The sequence below is a fragment of the Leptopilina boulardi genome, unplaced genomic scaffold (assembly GCF_019393585.1).
Source record: "Leptopilina boulardi isolate dan_hultmark-lab unplaced genomic scaffold, ZJU_Lbou_2.1 LbouV2_335, whole genome shotgun sequence".
Lineage (NCBI taxonomy): Eukaryota > Metazoa > Arthropoda > Insecta > Hymenoptera > Figitidae > Leptopilina > Leptopilina boulardi.
In genome coordinates, this window is record NW_026137902.1 from 429,349 (window position 1) to 450,913 (window position 21,565).

The following is a 21,565-nucleotide window of genomic DNA, read 5'->3' on the forward strand; positions in this document are numbered from 1 at the left end:
GTTAAATAATTAAAGTAGAGTTGGCTTTCAGTTGGGTAACCAACTTACAAAAATAATATTATTAGTTGTTTCTTACGGCGACAACAACTGGAACAAAAAAAATTTTTAATTTTGTTTTGAAATAACACACTTTTCAATTTATTTTTTAGATGCTTCCATTGTAGTTACTTATTATATTGCATATTACTAATTTACTTTTTTACTGCATATTTAAAATATTAAACAGAAATCAAACAAATTTCTTATATAATATTATTTGCTATCTGTTAGAAGAACAGAGAAAAACGCATTCTATAAACATTCTTGCTTCATCACATGTCAGTTTCTATTTACATTTTTTTAACTGATACCTAGAAGAATGCACAACTCCACCTGGCGGACGAAAAGGCGGCGCGATAGCTAGTCGTTGCGGTATGGTAAGTGGTAAGTTACCACCTGGCGCTGATGTTGTATTCTTTGCTTTTAGTCGATTACCGACAGATTTCTCGCGTATTATGTGCAGTGATTTTGACATTTATTACATATTTTACTATTTTTATATTAAAAATAGTAAAATATGTAATTTTTTATGCAAAATAAAATTAAATATATAATAGTCTACAAGTATAAAATAAGTGCAGTGCCAATATGTCTTATTTTACGTAATATTATTCATATTTTTTAACCAACACCGAACGAACACAGTATTTATTCATTAATACATCTAAAATCATATAAAATTGAGATGCATGTGTTTTTTATTCATTTTATCTTTTTATTAACAGATCACAGAGTCAACACCAAATTCAGTGTTTGTTCGGTGTTCCAAATCTGCTAGAGGAAGCCCTGGGTAATACTTTTTGAACTGCATTTGAAACCAAAACCCGTCTCAAACTGAATACATCACCCCTACTATAATTTAAGTATATTATATTTATAATATTTGTATACTTATGCTTTTATTAACAAAAATTGGAGATATTTTATTTTTCTGCATTATCGAAATTAAAATAATATTTTCTTTCATTCATATTCTTTCAAATATAGTTCTTTTTTAACTTACAACCTGTAAAAAAATTGGGTTAAAGTAGATATAGCAAGTTAGATGTGGAAGGAGGGTTGGAAAAGGGTTAAATTAGTTCAACGTACTTTATATTTACTAATCCTTAATAAAAAGTTTAAAATTTTATATTTTTATAGTTTGAACAAAAATAAACTTAACCTATACAAAATATTAGGTAATGGTAAAACTGAGAGAATTTATACTTAAACAAATGATTATTAACAAAATTCAAAGAAATGTATAATATATGATCACTCAGTGGATGAAATAAGTCATTATTTATTAAAATTGGATGAAATATGTGATTATTTACAAATATAAAAAAAATGTAGATTAATCACTATTATAACATAAGAATAAGCTTAATTGAAATGGAGTTTATAGAAAACAATAAATACCGATTGTGGTGCGATTTATTTCAAATCGGAGTAAACAGAATTAATTAAAAGGACCATTTTGTATGTATTAGATTTTGAGATGTTTCAATGAACATCTTTTTATTTTTATTAAATACATTTATATTAATAATATATGTCAAACTTTTTTATTCAGTGTCATAGAATAGATTTTTTCATATATCTTCATTAGTTTTAAACACCAGTTAGAGATTGAAGTTGATGTTTAGTGCTCCTGTAACAAAAACAGAATAATAATGAACTTTGCGACCCTTTGTAAAATTAAAGTACACTTTTTTTATTATTTGTAAAGAAATAGAGTAGATTCTCCTCAAGTGGACTTTTGGAAATAATTAGGTTTTCCTGAGTGGACATTTTCCTTTCCCTGATCATACGTATGTATGAAAAGAGGAAATGAAAGGCCTTGAATTTGTATGTGACAGCACACACAGCACAATATATTGCTGTAAGGTTATTCTATTATTAACTATATTGATTCTAAGATAACATCGTAAGACTGTAGTAAACTTACGATGGTACAATAACATACACCAAGCTTAGAATATCCTTACAGCAAGCTTACAATATTAGTTGACAATAAGTTTACCCCGTAAGTTGACTACAACGTTACTATATAAGATGACTACAACCTTAACTATGTGACAATATTACACAAAACTTACTAATCTTCGAGTTTATTTAAAAATAATAACAGTTGCCTGGAGAACGTGATTAACCCCTTCACAGTCCAGTGAAAAAAAAGTTTTCGTGAAATAAATTTTCAAAAAAAATTTTTTTTTTAAAACAAAACATCATGTTGTATGTTTTTGGGGTAGCTGAATTCGAATTTTTGGTCGAAAATAAAAAATTCAAAATAGCGGCTACAAAATAACGACCAAAAAATTTAAAAGTTAACGAATCTGGCTGAAAATATTTAATTTTCTGGTGGCCATTTTCTAGTCGCCATTTAAAATTTTTTATTTTCGACTAAAAATTCTGATTCATCGACCCCAAAAACCCCCGAGAAACCATTTTCTGCCAGATTCGTTACCTTCAAAATTTTTTTAGTCGCCAGTTTGAAGCCGCTATTTTGAATTTTTTATTTTCGACGTAAGATTTGGATTCAGCGACCCCGAAAACTCACGAGTAACCATTTTCAGTCCTATTTGTTAACTTTAAAATGTTCTTTTTTTCGATGCCGCTACAGCGGTCATAGACATACAAGGCACGGCTTTTCTGTGCTGTTATAGCGATCAGTGACAGTGAAGGGCTTAACGACGAAATAACACTCCAGGACTATTGTTATATTCGAAATCTCCAAAAATCTATAATTTCGTGGCTGACAAATTCAAATCTATGATGACAAAAATCGAAAACAACACCTGCAATGGGATTCCGTTAAGCGCCGGCGTAACATAGCGCTGCTCTATATTTAGCACTATATAGACCAAAAACTCTAAATTTTTTTGTTGACATTGGTTGTGAAGGATATTTAGAATGAATTACCGTTTGAATTTTGCTAAAAAGTTTAAAGACTTCCTTGTATGGAAAAAGAGAAAACAAGCAAGTGCTATGAGTTATGCATTTTGCCGCGAGTTAGGTGTCAAATTGAGAACTATTTATAGCGCCTATGTTTTATAACGCATTTGAAAGGATTTGGAAAAACTTTTATTACCTTTATTAATTAAGAGTTGTAAAACTTTCGATGACCCTTCTTACCTTTTTCAATAAGGGTTCACGCTCAAAAATTCAGGTATAGCAGAGTTTCTATCTTTCTCTGTTGAAGGGAATAAAATAACTTTATTATTACTCAGGTAGTGGTGGATAGAATATTCTATATTCAGTATATCTACTGATTTCATGATAAGGATAGTAAGATCCCCCTCTATCATATAAATGTATCACGTGTACTATATGTTTTCAGTCCAATATCTCGGACATACACTACCGTCGGAAATTGTCGGTACGATTAACCAATATGAAGTCATTTTTTAAAAATTTTTAATAGTTTACCCAATATAGCGGAATTTTTTTTTCAAATTCATCGAATTCTTTTAAAACTTATATTAATCAGGGTTTTTTAACGTCGATCACGAGTTCAATGTAAATTTTTAAAAATTAAAAATGGATGTTCTGTTATAGCGAAAATATTTATTCAAATTAATTGAAACTAGCGATATATTCCTCGCTCGCTGACGCTCACTCGGTAATGAATATAAACATGAAACATCAATTCAAAAAACAAGATTTATTGATTCATTATATCGAAAAAAATAAACATATATCAAATTTTAAATTATTATTGTTAAATAATAATTAAATTCTTAAATCATAAGAAGTCTTATTTGTGTCAAAGTCATTTGCGACGCCATAATTACAGTCATGCATGAAATTATTAACATTTTTTCATTTTCCATTTCCATTTTTTAATATTATATAATAAAGGAACCCAAGCAGCACGGTGTATCCCCTCAACATCCCTTGAATATCACCGTGGAATATTCCAATGATTTTCTAAGAAAACCAAAAAAATATATATATATATCCAAGAAATATTAAGGGAATATTCCAGTGATATGGAAGAAATATTCCACGGTTATATTAAATTAAATTTTTTTTAATCTTCCTGATTATTTAAATAACAATTTATAACACAATTCCATGATTTCAACACATTAAAAAAGTGGTTCATTTAATGAAAATATTTAGCTTCCTCATCTTGATTAACAGAACTTATACTATTAGTTTTAAAAAATTAAAATTGAATATCGCCATAACTTCCTGGAAAAAATTATTTTTTAGCTGAGATTTAAAATAGTAAAGTATTTTATATGCTATTAGCGTAAAAATATTCAAAATTTCAAAAAATAGAGCAGAAAAATTTTGCTTTTTTTTTAAATAGACATGTATGTAAGGCATGTGATTTCAAAATTTAAAGGAAAACTTTAAATAATTTCAGAAAGAAAACGAAAAAGTTGGTTTTGGTGTCGGTCGGTGTCGGTCGTTTTAGAACTTAATATAATAAGAAGGATATGAGGGATATTGAATATCGCCATAAATTTATAAAAAAAAATTTTTTTTTAGCTGAGATTTAAAATAGTAAAGTATTTTATATGCTATTAGCGTAAAAATATACAAAATTGCAAAAAATTGCAAAAAATCGCTCAAAAAAAGAAAATGTGCTAACTCACTGACACTTAAATGAACCCCCCCCATCTCCTATCAAGTTGTTTGAATAGCCGCGAATTCAGTAAATTATAAAAAATTCTCTCTCTTTCTAAAGTTTTATTACGTTCGTTGATACGACCGTTTCTTTTGAAACCTGGCGCCCAACAAAATTCAGTTAAGTTTGGTTTATGAAGTTTTGCATGTTCAGTTAGTCAGTTTAGTTTGTGTCGATTTGATTAACTTAATGAGGTAAAGTAATTTGAAGTTTGGATTTTAATAATGAAATAATAGAGAGAAATAATTTAAAAATTACAGTCAAGAAATTTCGTTGAAGCAGTGAAGCCAATAACTTCTATGAATGACATGGATAAATACATACAAATAATAATCAGACGCATAAAAATCCCCTAAATTTCATATAACAGAAACTTCATTGGACAGAATATTTACATAGCTGATGATTCAAAGAGCAGACTTCTTTCTAAACAGAAATTCGATTGGACAGAATTTTTATTTAACAAAAATGTCACTGAACAGAAAATTCACCTGACCTTTATATTGAAATATAATTTAAAATAGCAGGGATGAGAATCTATGACACAAAAGTTAAATTATGTCCAATGAGACTTCTGCTATACTCATATTCTATTAAATGGACGGTAAAGCTCTATTTTTTGAAGATAATGAGGCTAAAATAAATATCATAAAAGCTACAGTATTGTGACCTGATGCGCCAGTAAATACAAAAGACGTAACGTGTATTAAAAAAGTTTGTTGGGAAGATTTATATACAATAGGGACAATAGAATTAGAAATTCTTGGAATCAAATCTCTTTCCACGTAGTAGATTCCACATTTTCTATTTCAGCAGAAAAACTGGTTTCTACACTACCGTCCTGAAGAGTTATTCCAATAGTCAATAGATTATATTCATTTAAATGCAAGTAAAGAAAAAAATAGAGTACCATTTAATTTCAAAAATATAATGTCACATTTTGGTATAGATATATATATATATATATATTTGGGTAAAGAAAAATATAAGAAAGAAAAATACTGTTTTCATGAGTACACTTGCACTCAGGAGAATGAGTATATATATACATGTGTGTGTATATGATTGTCTAAACTATACACTAATATAGAAATCCCAAAAATATAAAATGCATAGATAAAATAAATCCAATGTTTAAATATTATATTAAATAATTAATAATAAATAAACAAAACACCCCTTTACATTATCTTAAATACCAATAAACTAAATAATTAAAAATTATTTTATTTTGCAAAATTATTATAAAAAATTAACTAATTATTTTAAAAGAAAAAAGTTATAAATAAATTATTAATAAAAATCAAAGAAAAGAAATATTAAGAAATGAATTTAAATCTAGAGAAATAGAATTTTAGAAATAATAGAAAGAGACAGAAGACATTCATAGATAACACCATATAAGAATACATAAGGAAAAATAATAGTAAGAGACGAAAGATATAATTTCGAATATAAAGAAATTATTAATTTAATTCAAATTTAAATATTTTTTTATTAACAGTATTAAAAATAAATATAGACTATTATTAAATTAATTAACGATATTTTTCATTTTTTTACATAAAATAATGTAAATTATTTTATTTAATTGCTTAAAATAATAATATTAAAACAAAAATTATATGTTAAATAAAAGTAAAAATTATTTAAAAATTAATGGTAAAGGTAAAATTTTTGTCAAATTATTATTTTTTAAGATATTAAAGATTTAAAGAAATTACAGTAATAATTGAGAAATGATTGACAGCTGAACAATGGCATTGTTCCCTGTATACGTTACAACGGAATTAGAAAGAGAGAAATCGCTCTGTCCTTACCAAAACAATTTAAATATTATTGGCTAAGAAAAAAGGACGCCGCGAAAAATGCGATTAGAGGGAAAATTTGGCGGTAAGAAATATACAGCAAAAGTATACGAAGAAAGGTAGGAAGGGAAAACCGCGGATTGTCAAGCAATCAGCTGTCAGAGTCGCTCTAACACATTTACTAAATTTAAATATACAAGGGATTTAGAGAAATTTGGGGGATGAAGCGTCTTCTCGAGTCAATAAATAGAGAAGGAGACCCAAATTTGGACATTCATTCTCTGAATTTCAATCGGTCTACATTTATATCATTATTATTAGTTTTTGACAGATAGTTTCGTGAAAATAAATTGTGATTGGATTTAATAAATATAAAGTAAGTTTTTGAGAATTAAGAACAAGTGATTTACATAGAATCTTTTTATTGTTTAAAATATTAAATTTTCATTATTTATATTTTTTATTATTTATATTTTTTTCTTAAATCTTATATGATATCTGAGAGGCTGGTGTAACAACCGTTCCAACTCAGAATTATATAAGAAATAAAATATTTCTAACAAACAATAAAATTAAACTCAATATTAGGAAAGTAGAAGAAACAAAAAAGTGTATAATCACTTTAATTAAAAACACATAAATCTACAAAGTCACGCCATGGTGAAAGACTTGAGGGGTTTCTGGTAAATCGGAGTACCACCTCATTATCTGGATCCTTAAGTGGTATCAAAAGCAAATCGTAAGTCTCTTGAAGATACATATATCTCAAATTCATTGCAATAGGCGATCAATTTGTTAATGTGTAAGATTCAATTGATTATGAATCCCTGTCCTCCCACAAATAGTTAATTTAGGAAATAAATAATTTATTTAAATTATTTATTTAGCAATTTTTCAGAGAAATAAATAAATTTTTCATTTATTTTCTGTCTAACTTAAATCATTTTAATATGTTGTTAAATTAATAACATGTTAAATAAATTTATGTCTAAGGAGAATATTTGTGAGATTGGTTTATTTATAATAGATTATTTAATTTAGGGAATAGGGAATTTGACCTTGATAGCTGTTAGGAATTGTTAAGTTTCTTTTATTTTATTTAAACCTTATTTTATATTTTTTTTATAGATAAGCCTACGAGATTATTTACAATCTCAATAGAGGAAAGATAAGTTTGTTAGAAAGGAGTTTAAATAAAGGGTGAAAAATTTAAGTTAATTAATAAAAAGATTTCATTTAGTTTCATTCAGAACGAACTCACAATAAATTATTTAAACCAAAATAATTAACAAATAATTATATTGAATGATTGATTTTATATTTAATTTTTCTATTAATAATTAATATTTATTTTTTTTGTAAGGTAAAAATATTCAGCTTTGAAACGATAAATGACATTAATTCATTTATAAAAGTAAAAGTGAATAAGAAAATAAACAGCTGATCTACCGAACAATTACAGGAAAGGTTCCTCTAATTTGGTAAACAAGCAACAAGTTTTCTAAAAATAAAATAAATATTTTCCTTTCAACACATTCTATAGAAACAATAAATTTAAAGGTTGATCCAATTTTAATAATTCTATTATATCATTACAATCATATCTGTTGACTTAGCTGGCACGTGTCTATTGTATCAAATAATTAAATTATAAAATATAATGTCCCTTTAAATTTAGACAATAGCCATTCTTTCTTTTGTATAAAGTTACGTAACGTGGGTGATTGACTATATAAACATTTATGTTTGTGGTCATTCAACCACATTTTTGAACTTATTAATTTCTCAGAACCGAATCAAATCAGGGCTAAGATAGATAAGAAGGTAAACACAAACACGTATAGTAGTATATATCCCCGGTGTGAGAGTTAATAATGCTACAACTGGTACCCCTGGTGTTTTCGTTTTCTGAATGAATTTAAATTGAATGAAATTTTTTTTTCTTTCTTTCTTTCTCTTTTTCTTTAAGAATATATAATAAACAAAATAATAGGGAAAAATAGAATTAAAAGAGTGCACTCAAAATCATTCACAATTATAAAAATATTGAATAAATAAATATAAAATTAAAATTTTTTTTTTGTTTTGAATATTTAAAATGGATCCCGAACAAAACAAAAGCAATGAAGCATCAAAACTTTTTTCAGATGAAGAAAATAAAGATAAAGCAAAGAAAACAGGTACAATATCTAAAAAACAAAGTAAAAATAAAGGATTTTTAGAGATTTTCGATGAAGAAATCACTCAGATTTCTCTTTGTGACAGTGATGAAGAATATGATCTTAATGATGAGGAACAGGAAATATTAAATAAAACTGAAAAAGATTTTGATGATTTCATGAAAGACTTGGGAATAACGGTAACAAAAGTAAAAAAGGGATTAGGTAAATTAAATACTAAACAGAAAGAAAATATGGATTTATGCATAAAGGAAAGATCTAAAATACGTAAAAGAATAGAACAAAATGAGAAAGAAATCGAACAATTAAAGGCTAAATTATATGATAGAGTAGACACCGGTATTGAAATTAACAAAAAAATATGCGAAAATTTAAAATTAAATGTAGAAGAATCACTGGACGAAGTAAATAACAAAATTCATGACATGAATGGCAAAATTAATAACTTACATTTGAGTACTGAGGAAAACACAATTTTAAGTTTAGATAATGAAAATAAAATAAAAACAATTCAAGAAAATCAAGAATATTTTGAACAAAAAATAAGTAAAATAAGAAATAATGATAATTCTAATAAAAATTCATGGATAAGAGAATATACTCCTCCTAAATTTTCTGGGACTACTCAGGAAAGGCCCATGATTTTTTTGAAAGAATTAGAAGATTATATTCAAGTAAATGGTATTTTAAATTCAGAATTCAAATACTTTATTCAAACATGTTTAGAAGGATTTTCTAAAGAATGGTGGAATTTAGTTAAGTCGGAAGATGATAATTTTTTGAGTTTTAAAGAAAAATTAATTAATCGATTTTGGAATGAAAACATTCGTTATAAAATAAGCACAAACTTAGAATTTGGTCAATATAATCCAAGCGGGAAATTATCAAGGTCAGCTTATGCAATTAAAATAATAAACAAAGCCAAAGACTTAATTCCATCACCTTTAGAGAACGAAATAGTTATTAAAATTGCCAGACATTTTAATGAAGATATACATACAGCGGTATTAATGAGAGGAATTAATACAATAAACAATTTATTAGATCTATTAGAAAAATTTGATAGGACTGGTCCAGTAAATTCTCAAAGAAATTTTCAAAATAAAACTAATAATTTTCAAAACAAAAGTAATAATTTTCAAAATAATCCAAAGAATAATTTTGATAATTATAGTCGACAACAATATGATAGTAAAAATCAAAATAGAACAAATAATTTTAATCGTAACCCTAATTATAGTAATACAAATCAAAATTTTGATCAAGGTAATAATTATCAAAATAAAAGTAGTGAAAATAATAGACAACAAAATTTTCAAAACAATCCAAATTTTAAATTTAATCCAAATTTTCCAAATAAAAATTACCGAGATCAAAATTATGATAGAAACAAATACTCGGGTAATAATTTTAACAATTACAATAATAGACAAAATAATTATCAAAATTATCCTAATCAGCGTCAAAATTATAACAATGGTTATGTAGAAAATGCAAGATATACACCTTATAATGTTAAGCAAGAGGACAAATTTTCACAAAATGTAAATAACCAAAATAATGAAGGTTGTCAACAAGCATGTGTAAATATAACAAAAAAATGCAAAAATCCAAAAAGTGATATAAATGATTGTGGAGAACCTTCATCGACTTCGGAAAACTTATAAACCTCGGGTTTGTAAACACGTGTACGAGGTATACAAATCCGAGGTCAATGACGCTTTTAAATATAAATAACGAAAAAAATACACAAAAACAAAATAAAAAATCAGAAGAAATAATTCCATTAGATTTACGTAGAGAATTATTAAAAAATATAAATTATCGTTTATTAAATCAACTAGGTAGATGTCCTATCGTAGAAATAATTATGTTTAATAAAAAAGTAAAAACACTTATAGATACCGGAAGTCAAGTAACATGTATTTCGGAAGATTTCTATGAGAATAATATTAAAGAAATGGAAGAATGTCTTTCATTACCGGTAGTAGGAATGAGTATTGTAGGTGCAACTGGAGAACGCCCTGTAAAATTAAAACTTCAGCTATTGATACAATTCGAAATGTGTGGTTATAATGCACAATATACATTTATAGTAGTTCCTAAATTAAATTGTGATTGCTTAGTGGGTGCTGATTTCTTAAAAACATTTCAAACTAAAGTAGATTTTGAAAAAGATATTGTTATTGTTATTAGAGAAGAAGAAGCATTAACTATGGAAATGCTTAAAGAAAATATAAATCAAATAAAAATTATTCGTGAAAATGAAAATATTGAAATTGAAGACATAGAAAATGAATTAGAAAAAGAAATCTTAAAAGAAATTAAAGAAAATCAAATTAATAAAAATCAAAATAATAATAATGATATCAGTAAAATTATTGTCAATCAATTAACGGGAATGGAAATGTTAGAAGATGCCCCAAATGTAATTAAAGATTTAGAAATAAACAAAGACTATGATGACACACAGTTCGAATTTGAAATAACTGAAGATGAAATTAAAAATAAAATTGCAGAATGTACTGTTTTAAACAAAAATGATAAGGAAAGATTTTACAAACTCATTTCACGTTATAAAAATGTTTTTTCTAAAAAACCGGGTAGAATTTCAATTTACGAACACGAAATAAAAGTAGATGATAGCAAACCATTTTTAAAAAATCATATCCTATTCCGATGAAATTGCGTGATAAAGTCAATAATGAAATAAAAAAATTAATTAAATTAAAAATTCTAAAAAAAATGAACACGCAATATATCAGTCCAATATGTATATCATTAAAAAAGGATGGTACTATTAGATTTTGTTTAGATGCGCGAAAATTAAATTTAATTGTAGTCGATGAATATGAACGTGCGGAAACAACCGAAGTTTTATTTCAAAGATGTACGGGTGTAAAAGTGATGTCTTCTTTAGATCTGGTCAGTAGTTTTTGGCAAATTCCTTTATCGGAAGAATCTAAAAAATATACGGGTTTTATAATAGAAGGTAAATGCTATGTATTTAATGTAGTACCTTTCGGTTTAAAAACAAGTACTAGTGCGTTGGTACGAGCGTTAGATCAGGTACTATGTGGTATAGGCGATTTTGTAATCACTTTCATCGACGACATGCTGTGCACATCACAAAATATTGACGAACATCTCTATCACTTAGAAAAAATTTTTCATCGTTTAGAAAAACATAACATGACAATAAACTTTGAAAAATCTCATTTTTTTCGTCCGGAATTGAAATTTTTAGGACATATTTTAACACCACTCGGAATTAAACCTGATCCTGATAAAATAAAGGCAATACATAATTTTCCGCGACCTAGAAATTTAAAAGAATTAAGAGGTTTTTTAGGACTTATTAACTTTTATACAAAATTTTCTAAAAATCATGCCCAAGAAATAGTCCCTTTACTTGAATTATTAAAAAATAAAAATAAATGGGAATGGAATTCAAAAAAGGATATAGCATTTAAACGGGTTAAAAATCTATTTTGTGAATTTACAATTCTTAGTTATCCAGACTTATCAAAACCGTTTTATTTACAAACAGACGCGAGCGACGTAGCGATAGGAGCCGTATTGTATCAAATAGACAAGGACGGAGAACACGTACCTATAGCTTTCGCGAGTCGAACGTTGAAAGGAGCCGAGTTAACGTATTTCACGACAGAGAAAGAGCTACTTGCGATAGTATGGAGCTTATTGAAATTTCGATCGTATATACTAGGAACTCATGTAATTATAAAAACGGACCATAAAGCATTAACGTTCATAAAAACGTGCAAATTAATAAGCGGTAGGATAACCAGGTGGATTTTAGCAATTCAGGATTTCAACTTTGACATTGAACATGTTTCAGGTAAAAACAACATAGTTGCAGATGTACTAAGTAGGGCACCATCATATGAAGAATACAAAATTGGTATTAATTCACATGAGGGCAAATTATTTTTGTATAAATTAGTTAAAACACCATCTTCAATATTGCGAAATAAATTAAAAAATATTTCACAAGAACAAAACCTAGATTCAATTTCAAAACAAAGAATCGCAGAAGTTAAAAGCGGCAAAACAAAGCGTTATTTAATAGAAAAAAATATATTATATTTTAATAGCGGGGATAATAAAAAAAAATTATGTATAACAAAAAGTATTATAAACAATTTAATCGATGAAACCCATGAAATGTATGGACATGTAGGACCACAAAGAGTTTTTCGCATGTTAAATGAATATTTTTATTATCCGCATTTTTCCAAGGTTATTAGGCATAGGATCGCTAGCTGTGACTCATGTCAGAAAAATAAAATTTCTAATCAAACTAATTACGCGGAAATGAGAAATTATGCACCGAAAAAACCGGGAGAAATTTTATCAATCGATTTTTACGGTCCTTTACCTGCAACAAAAGGCGGATTTAAATACATTTTATCAACAATCGATGCGTTTAGTAAATACGTTAAATTATACCCCATAAGAAAAATAACAACAATAGCGCTAATAAACAAAATTTTCAAACACCATATAAAGGAATATGGAAAACCAGAAAAAATTATTTCGGACCACGGAACACAATTTACTTCTGAAGTATGGACTAATAAACTCAAAGAAGAGGGGATACAACCTGTCTTCTCGTCAATACGTCACCCCCAAGGAAATATTGTCGAGAGAATTCATAGGGAGTTATCAAGATTTTTTAGAACTCTTACCAATGGTAGACATAATTCCTGGTGGAATTGGATATCAATTATTGAAGATTGTATCAACGAAACTCACCATGAAACTACCGAGTTTACACCTATAGAACTTCAGCTCAACAAAAAGCCAAGAAGAATGTGGGAAAAATGGTTCGATTTTCCAGATATTCCAAATAATATGGATTATGAAAGAAAATTAGAACTCGCGTATAATAACATCTGTAAAAAAGGTAAAAGAAGATCGGAAAAATTCAATATCACACATAAATTAACTGAATTTAAAGTAGGTGATAAAGTCTTAATTAAATTACTAAATAGGTCTGATAAGGAAAATAAAATAATAGCTAAATTTCTACAAGTCTATGAAGGACCATATGAAATAAAAAAAGTTATAAAAAAAGGCACATATATCATATGGGATAGTAACTTAGGACTGGAAAAAGGAATGTATCATAATCAGGATTTAAAAAAATATATTTCAAGAGATAAAGACTCTAATTAAAACAAAGTGATAATATATATATAAATAAAAAATAAAAATAATGTTAATAACAAAAATAATAAAAAGTGTAGTGAAGTGTTTTAAATAAACAATATCTATTTATTAATATTTAAATTATTTGAACATTCAATAATAAATAATTAAGAACAATCATATTAATAAATAATAAAAATTTAAAACATAAACAATTTCTACATATAAAAAAAATATTTAAAAAAAAATATATATAAATAAATAAATAAAAATTTCGTTAAGTGTTTAGTGATTAGTAAGTAATATTTACTTTAAGAAGAAAGAAGAGGATAGATAAAAGTGATATAGACATTAAGTATCTATTCTCCATATAAAAAAAAAAAAAAAAAAAAAAAATACATACATACATATATACAAATAAAAATATAATAAATACGAAAAAACGAATAAAAAAAAAATGTATAAAAAAAAAAATATATAAAAGTTATAATAATAATATTGTTAAGTATAAATAGTAAATAAGTAATATAGAAACAGTCAATATAGAAAAGCTTGCAATGGTTGGATTTCTTTTCATTTTGTTTGGAAACATTTCTCTAAATTTATATTCAATATTATTGGATAAAGTCAAAATTACACAATATTTTCCTTTTACTCTAGAATTTATATTTGAAATATAGAGTTGAATGTCATAATTTTAAAATATTGGTCAGTTCTTGTTTGTCAGTGACAAGTTAAGTGTAGTGTCGGTGAAGTGGATCCCGAAAATTGGATTAACTTTTTTAAAAAGGTATTTATATAAAAAATTAGTTAAGAATAAAAATTAGTTAAAAATAAAGATTAGTTAAAAATAAAAAATTAGTTAAAAATAAAAAAAATAGTTAAAAATAAATAAAAGGGGTATACTAGTAAAAGAGGAATTTCTTTTATTTTTTTTTTAAGATGGAGATTACAACTTGTGATCAAGGGAATATGACCCGTAAATATCGCGAATGCGACAAGTATGAATTAAAACGGGGATCCACAATTTCCGACACCATTCTTAACATTAAAAGAATAAAGAGAAATAATGTACAGAAGAAGAACAAATGCACACAAACAGAAAAAAATATAAATTCAAGTAAAATAAATAAAAAAAGTTCAAAGGAAAGGAGGAAAATTAGGAAAAGGATGAACATAATAAAAAAAAACATCAAAATAACCAAAACAGAAATTGTAAAAATAGATTTAGAAAAACTTTTTGGTCACAATTATACAGATTACAAAATACAAACACTGTTCAATAAAATAAAAAAAAATGTTAAAAATTGATAGAATTAAATAGTTAAATAATTAAAAATGTGTATTTTTTTTTTTTTTTCTCTTGTTTCTTATTCTTATCTTCTCTTGGTATTGTGACTGATTTTAAGTGTCACTAGATAGTATATAGCATCTTGTGATTTATTTCTGTTCTCTTCTATCTCTTACATTCATTTTTTCTATATTTCTATCCGCATAATATTTAATAATAAAAAAAAAAAAATAATTAAGTAGCGGAATTTTGTTTTTTTTTTTTTTTTAAAGATGGAGGCTAGTAACCATGATTTCGATATTGTTCTTTCAATGGAACAATATCCCTCTCACCTACTTCAGGTGAATAAAAAATACTACGTAAAAGTAGTGAATTCAATTGGACCATCTTTTATAAAAGTGAAAGTGGGGGAATTTAGTGAGGATTTCAAAAAACAAATGGCCGAATTTAATGAATTTTATTCATCATATGATGAATCATATAGATTCATTTTTGAAGGGGAATTAACGAACTATGCGGGATGGCCTATAGTGGCCAAAATAAACAACAATGCATACATAAGAGGAAATGTAATGTTATTTAATACGGGAGTACAAGATGTGTTCTTAGTATACGATGTCGACAATGACATCCACATACAAGTGGCAAAAGAGAATATCTTTTACTTAATATATAAATATCTCTACATAAAGAAAGATGTAACAAAAATAGCTTTGACGGATATCCTACCTAACAATAATATATTTTGGGAGAAAAACACAGTAGATAGGTTCACTATATTAATGCAAAACAGGTCATTTCAATTCCACTATAAAGCTCGAATCAATGATGTAAATATGGGTTGGGGAATACTCAACAGACTGTGGTCAGTTGATGACAAACTAATAGATTTAAATTTAGCCAAATTAGCACCGGGAACAATAGAAATTTTCCTAAATCACGATGAAGTAATTGAGGAGGATATTGAGGAAGATGTTGAGGAAGAAGAAAATGTTAACATAAGAGCCATCGGAGGCTAAATAAAGATATTTTTTTTTAAAAAAACATAAATTTTGATTTTTTTTTTATTTCAAACAAATTAATTCATTACAGGATATAATAAATTTATTCGTTTAGGGGGGCATTAAGGGGGTAATCAAAAATTTATTTTTTTTTTCTTCTCTTTAGATTGCCTATTGAGAATATTTTTCTGTCTTGTAAACAAATCAATTCTTTTATGCCAAAAGAATATGATTGGTTTAGGGGGGCATTGAAGAGTTATTCCAATAGTCAATAGATTATATTCATTTAAATGCAAGTAAAGAAAAAAATAGAGTACCATTTAATTTCAAAAATATAATGTCACATTTTGGTATAGATATATATATATATATATTTGGGTAAAGAAAAATATAAGAAAGAAAAATACTGTTTTCATGAGTACACTTGCACTCAGGAGAATGAGTATATATATACATGTGTGTGTATATGATTGTCTAAACTATACACTAATATAGAAATCCCAAAAATATAAAATGCATAGATAAAATAAATCCAATGTTTAAATATTATATTAAATAATTAATAATAAATAAACAAAACACCCCTTTACATTATCTTAAATACCAATAAACTAAATAATTAAAAATTATTTTATTTTGCAAAATTATTATAAAAAATTAACTAATTATTTTAAAAGAAAAAAGTTATAAATAAATTATTAATAAAAATCAAAGAAAAGAAATATTAAGAAATGAATTTAAATCTAGAGAAATAGAATTTTAGAAATAATAGAAAGAGACAGAAGACATTCATAGATAACACCATATAAGAATACATAAGGAAAAATAATAGTAAGAGACGAAAGATATAATTTCGAATATAAAGAAATTATTAATTTAATTCAAATTTAAATATTTTTTTATTAACAGTATTAAAAATAAATATAGACTATTATTAAATTAATTAACGATATTTTTCATTTTTTTACATAAAATAATGTAAATTATTTTATTTAATTGCTTAAAATAATAATATTAAAACAAAAATTATATGTTAAATAAAAGTAAAAATTATTTAAAAATTAATGGTAAAGGTAAAATTTTTGTCAAATTATTATTTTTTAAGATATTAAAGATTTAAAGAAATTACAGTAATAATTGAGAAATGATTGACAGCTGAACAATGGCATTGTTCCCTGTATACGTTACAACGGAATTAGAAAGAGAGAAATCGCTCTGTCCTTACCAAAACAATTTAAATATTATTGGCTAAGAAAAAAGGACGCCGCGAAAAATGCGATTAGAGGGAAAATTTGGCGGTAAGAAATATACAGCAAAAGTATACGAAGAAAGGTAGGAAGGGAAAACCGCGGATTGTCAAGCAATCAGCTGTCAGAGTCGCTCTAACACATTTACTAAATTTAAATATACAAGGGATTTAGAGAAATTTGGGGGATGAAGCGTCTTCTCGAGTCAATAAATAGAGAAGGAGACCCAAATTTGGACATTCATTCTCTGAATTTCAATCGGTCTACATTTATATCATTATTATTAGTTTTTGACAGATAGTTTCGTGAAAATAAATTGTGATTGGATTTAATAAATATAAAGTAAGTTTTTGAGAATTAAGAACAAGTGATTTACATAGAATCTTTTTATTGTTTAAAATATTAAATTTTCATTATTTATATTTTTTATTATTTATATTTTTTTCTTAAATCTTATATGATATCTGAGAGGCTGGTGTAACAACCGTTCCAACTCAGAATTATATAAGAAATAAAATATTTCTAACAAACAATAAAATTAAACTCAATATTAGGAAAGTAGAAGAAACAAAAAAGTGTATAATCACTTTAATTAAAAACACATAAATCTACAAAGTCACGCCATGGTGAAAGACTTGAGGGGTTTCTGGTAAATCGGAGTACCACCTCATTATCTGGATCCTTAAGTGGTATCAAAAGCAAATCGTAAGTCTCTTGAAGATACATATATCTCAAATTCATTGCAATAGGCGATCAATTTGTTAATGTGTAAGATTCAATTGATTATGAATCCCTGTCCTCCCACAAATAGTTAATTTAGGAAATAAATAATTTATTTAAATTATTTATTTAGCAATTTTTCAGAGAAATAAATAAATTTTTCATTTATTTTCTGTCTAACTTAAATCATTTTAATATGTTGTTAAATTAATAACATGTTAAATAAATTTATGTCTAAGGAGAATATTTGTGAGATTGGTTTATTTATAATAGATTATTTAATTTAGGGAATAGGGAATTTGACCTTGATAGCTGTTAGGAATTGTTAAGTTTCTTTTATTTTATTTAAACCTTATTTTATATTTTTTTTATAGATAAGCCTACGAGATTATTTACAATCTCAATAGAGGAAAGATAAGTTTGTTAGAAAGGAGTTTAAATAAAGGGTGAAAAATTTAAGTTAATTAATAAAAAGATTTCATTTAGTTTCATTCAGAACGAACTCACAATAAATTATTTAAACCAAAATAATTAACAAATAATTATATTGAATGATTGATTTTATATTTAATTTTTCTATTAATAATTAATATTTATTTTTTTTGTAAGGTAAAAATATTCAGCTTTGAAACGATAAATGACATTAATTCATTTATAAAAGTAAAAGTGAATAAGAAAATAAACAGCTGATCTACCGAACAATTACAGGAAAGGTTCCTCTAATTTGGTAAACAAGCAACAAGTTTTCTAAAAATAAAATAAATATTTTCCTTTTAACACATTTATAGAAACAATAAATTTAAAGGTTGATCCAATTTTAATAATTCTATTATATCATTACAATCATATCTGTTGACTTAGCTGGCACGTGTCTATTGTATCAAATAATTAAATTATAAAATATAATGTCCCTTTAAATTTAGACAATAGCCATTCTTTCTTTTGTATAAAGTTACGTAACGTGGGTGATTGATATATAAACATTTATGTTTATGGTCATTCAACCACATTTTTGAACTTATTAATTTCTCAGAACCGAATCAAATCAGGGCTAAGATAGATAAGAAGGTAAACACAAACACGTATAGTAGTATATATCCCCGGTGTGAGAGTTAATAATGCTACAGTCCGAAATTGTGCGAACTCTGCTTTTTCAACAACTATAAAACTGTTCAAATCTTCAAAAATATTAAAACTAAAATTTTTTCCTCTTTATTTTATTAAAGCTAATAAAATTCTGAAAGAAATGACACCTTGACAAAGAGAATATGTTAATTTTTCAATTAGATATCTAAGAAAAACCCAATTTTCAATGTTTTTACTATTTTTTTTATTTCTCTGGCAAAAATTAATATTTTTAAACGTTCTTAGGCTCATTGAAATCGTATTTTGTTATGCAATTCAAATTATATAAAACAATTCATGTACATCGAACAACATTACGAATTATATACGTTGATCTAAAATTTGAGTTAAAATGTAATTGAGAAAAATACTTATTTCATAATTTTTTCGTATAAATTATATTATTTAATTAATTATATAATTTAATTTACAGTATTCATTACAGTATTTGCTAAACTTATATAATTCTTAACAGTTCATTATATATATTATTAAAGAAAAAATCGAATTTTTTTTAATCATTCAAGAATTTAGTCAAAAATTTAGAGGCATACGATTTTCTTTTTTCTAATAAAAAAAAGCAAACAAATAAATAATATTTTGTATCTTTGGCTTTCAAATTATTTGTTTTGGAAATATAAGGGTTTAAACGATTATATTATACTATATGAATATTATTTGTTTCGGGTAATACAATTAATAAACTTATCATAACTATTGACATACTACACAGCCCCACAAAAAAAAATAATTTTGTCCGGCGAACTAAACTAGTCATTTCTCACGTATTTTGGGTCGCTGAATCCGAATCCGGGGTCAAAATTCACAAGTTGGTTCGTTTTTTCTTTCTAACCTCAAAAAACATACTTATTCGGTACATTTTGTGAGATAATGAAAAAGTGGGAGCTAGTTTTGAAATTATGACTATGGATTACAATTTAGAAGTTAAATTTACTTACCATTTAAATATATTCTTCAAATTAAAAATGGCTGTCTAATATAGCGGACTAAAAATGGCGGATATTTTACAAATTGTTCCGATTCGCTCGAAATTAGGTACTTGAGGGTTTTTTGGGTCGCTGATTACGACTCAGGCTTTAGTTTAAAAAAATTAAAAATGGCGGATCCAATATGGCTGATGAAAAAAGTAAATTTAGTACATGGGGGTTTTTCTGATTGTTGATTGCAAATAAAAATTCAGATTTTTGTAATTTAAAATAGAGAGTCTTACATAGTGAATGGAATTTTTTTTAAATTGATATGATCTGCTGCAAAATTGACACACAAAAGGTTTTGAAGTCAAGGATTACTAATCTTATAGTGTATTATAGTATAGTCACACAGACAATCTGCCTTGTATTATATGTCTTGAAAAATAGCGAAAAAAATGACTAATCTTATATATTTCACATTTAAAATATATATATATATGACTATCTTTCTGTAACCAGGGTACCGTCACCATATTGGATCCGTCATTTTTAATTTTTTTAAACTAAAGCCAGAGTCGTAATCAGGGACCCAAAAAACCCTCAAGTACCAAATTTCGAGCGAATCGGAACAATTTGTAAAATATCCGCCATTTTTGGTCCGCTATATTAGACAGACATTTTTAATTTGAAGAATATATTTAAATGGTAAGTAAATTTAACTTCTAAATTGTAATCCATGGTCATAATTTCAAAACTAGCTCACACTTTTTCATTATCTCACAAAATGTACCGAATAAGTATGTTTTTTGAGGTTAGAAAGAAAAAACGAACCAATTTGTGAATTCTGACCCCGGATTCGGATTCAGCGACATAAAATACCTGAGAAATGACTAGTCTAGTGTGGATACTATTGATGATGGTATAGTTGTTACTGGTAGCAGTATAGTTACTACTGGTGGTGTACCAGACGTTTGAGATTCACTATTGCTCATACTTTGATTAATATTTAATACCTAATAATAACATCACCGGGAGGGAAAGTTACTTTTCCTCCCGCTCAGTGACGTCACTGGGAGGGAATGTAACTTTCCCTCCCGCTAGTCGGAAAAGACATACTTTTCTCCCGCTACACAGGTAAGAAATGGTGTACTTTCGGTGTGTGTGTGTTAGAAAAAAATTGTTTTTTGTGGGGCTGTGTTATTAATTACTATTAATATTAGTAACAATAAACAATATTAACAAATATTAGGGGATAACCTAAATTTATAGATTAAACAGCATATTAATCTTAATTACAAAATCTTGTAAAGTAACGATTAACGTAACTGAATAAAAAGAATGGGATTAAATATTATTTGATAGGGTATTTAAAACAAAATTTCAGAATAATAAATGAAGCATTCTGTTCTACATTTAAAGGTAGTATATC

General features: G+C 26.3%; 1 protein-coding gene across 1 annotated transcript in view; it reads right to left on the reverse strand.

Annotated features, from left to right (window-relative positions):
• Window positions 1–1,496: 1,496 nt before the first annotated feature.
• The window catches only part of LOC127285560 (uncharacterized), a 153,092-nt gene continuing 133,023 nt past the window's right edge, over window positions 1,497–21,565 (reverse strand). Inside the window, exon 4 of the mRNA XM_051311652.1 lies at window positions 1,497–1,672. Within this exon, the coding sequence (XP_051167609.1) occupies window positions 1,633–1,672 (40 nt within the window). The 3' untranslated portion in view covers window positions 1,497–1,632. The remainder of the gene's footprint in view (window positions 1,673–21,565) is intronic.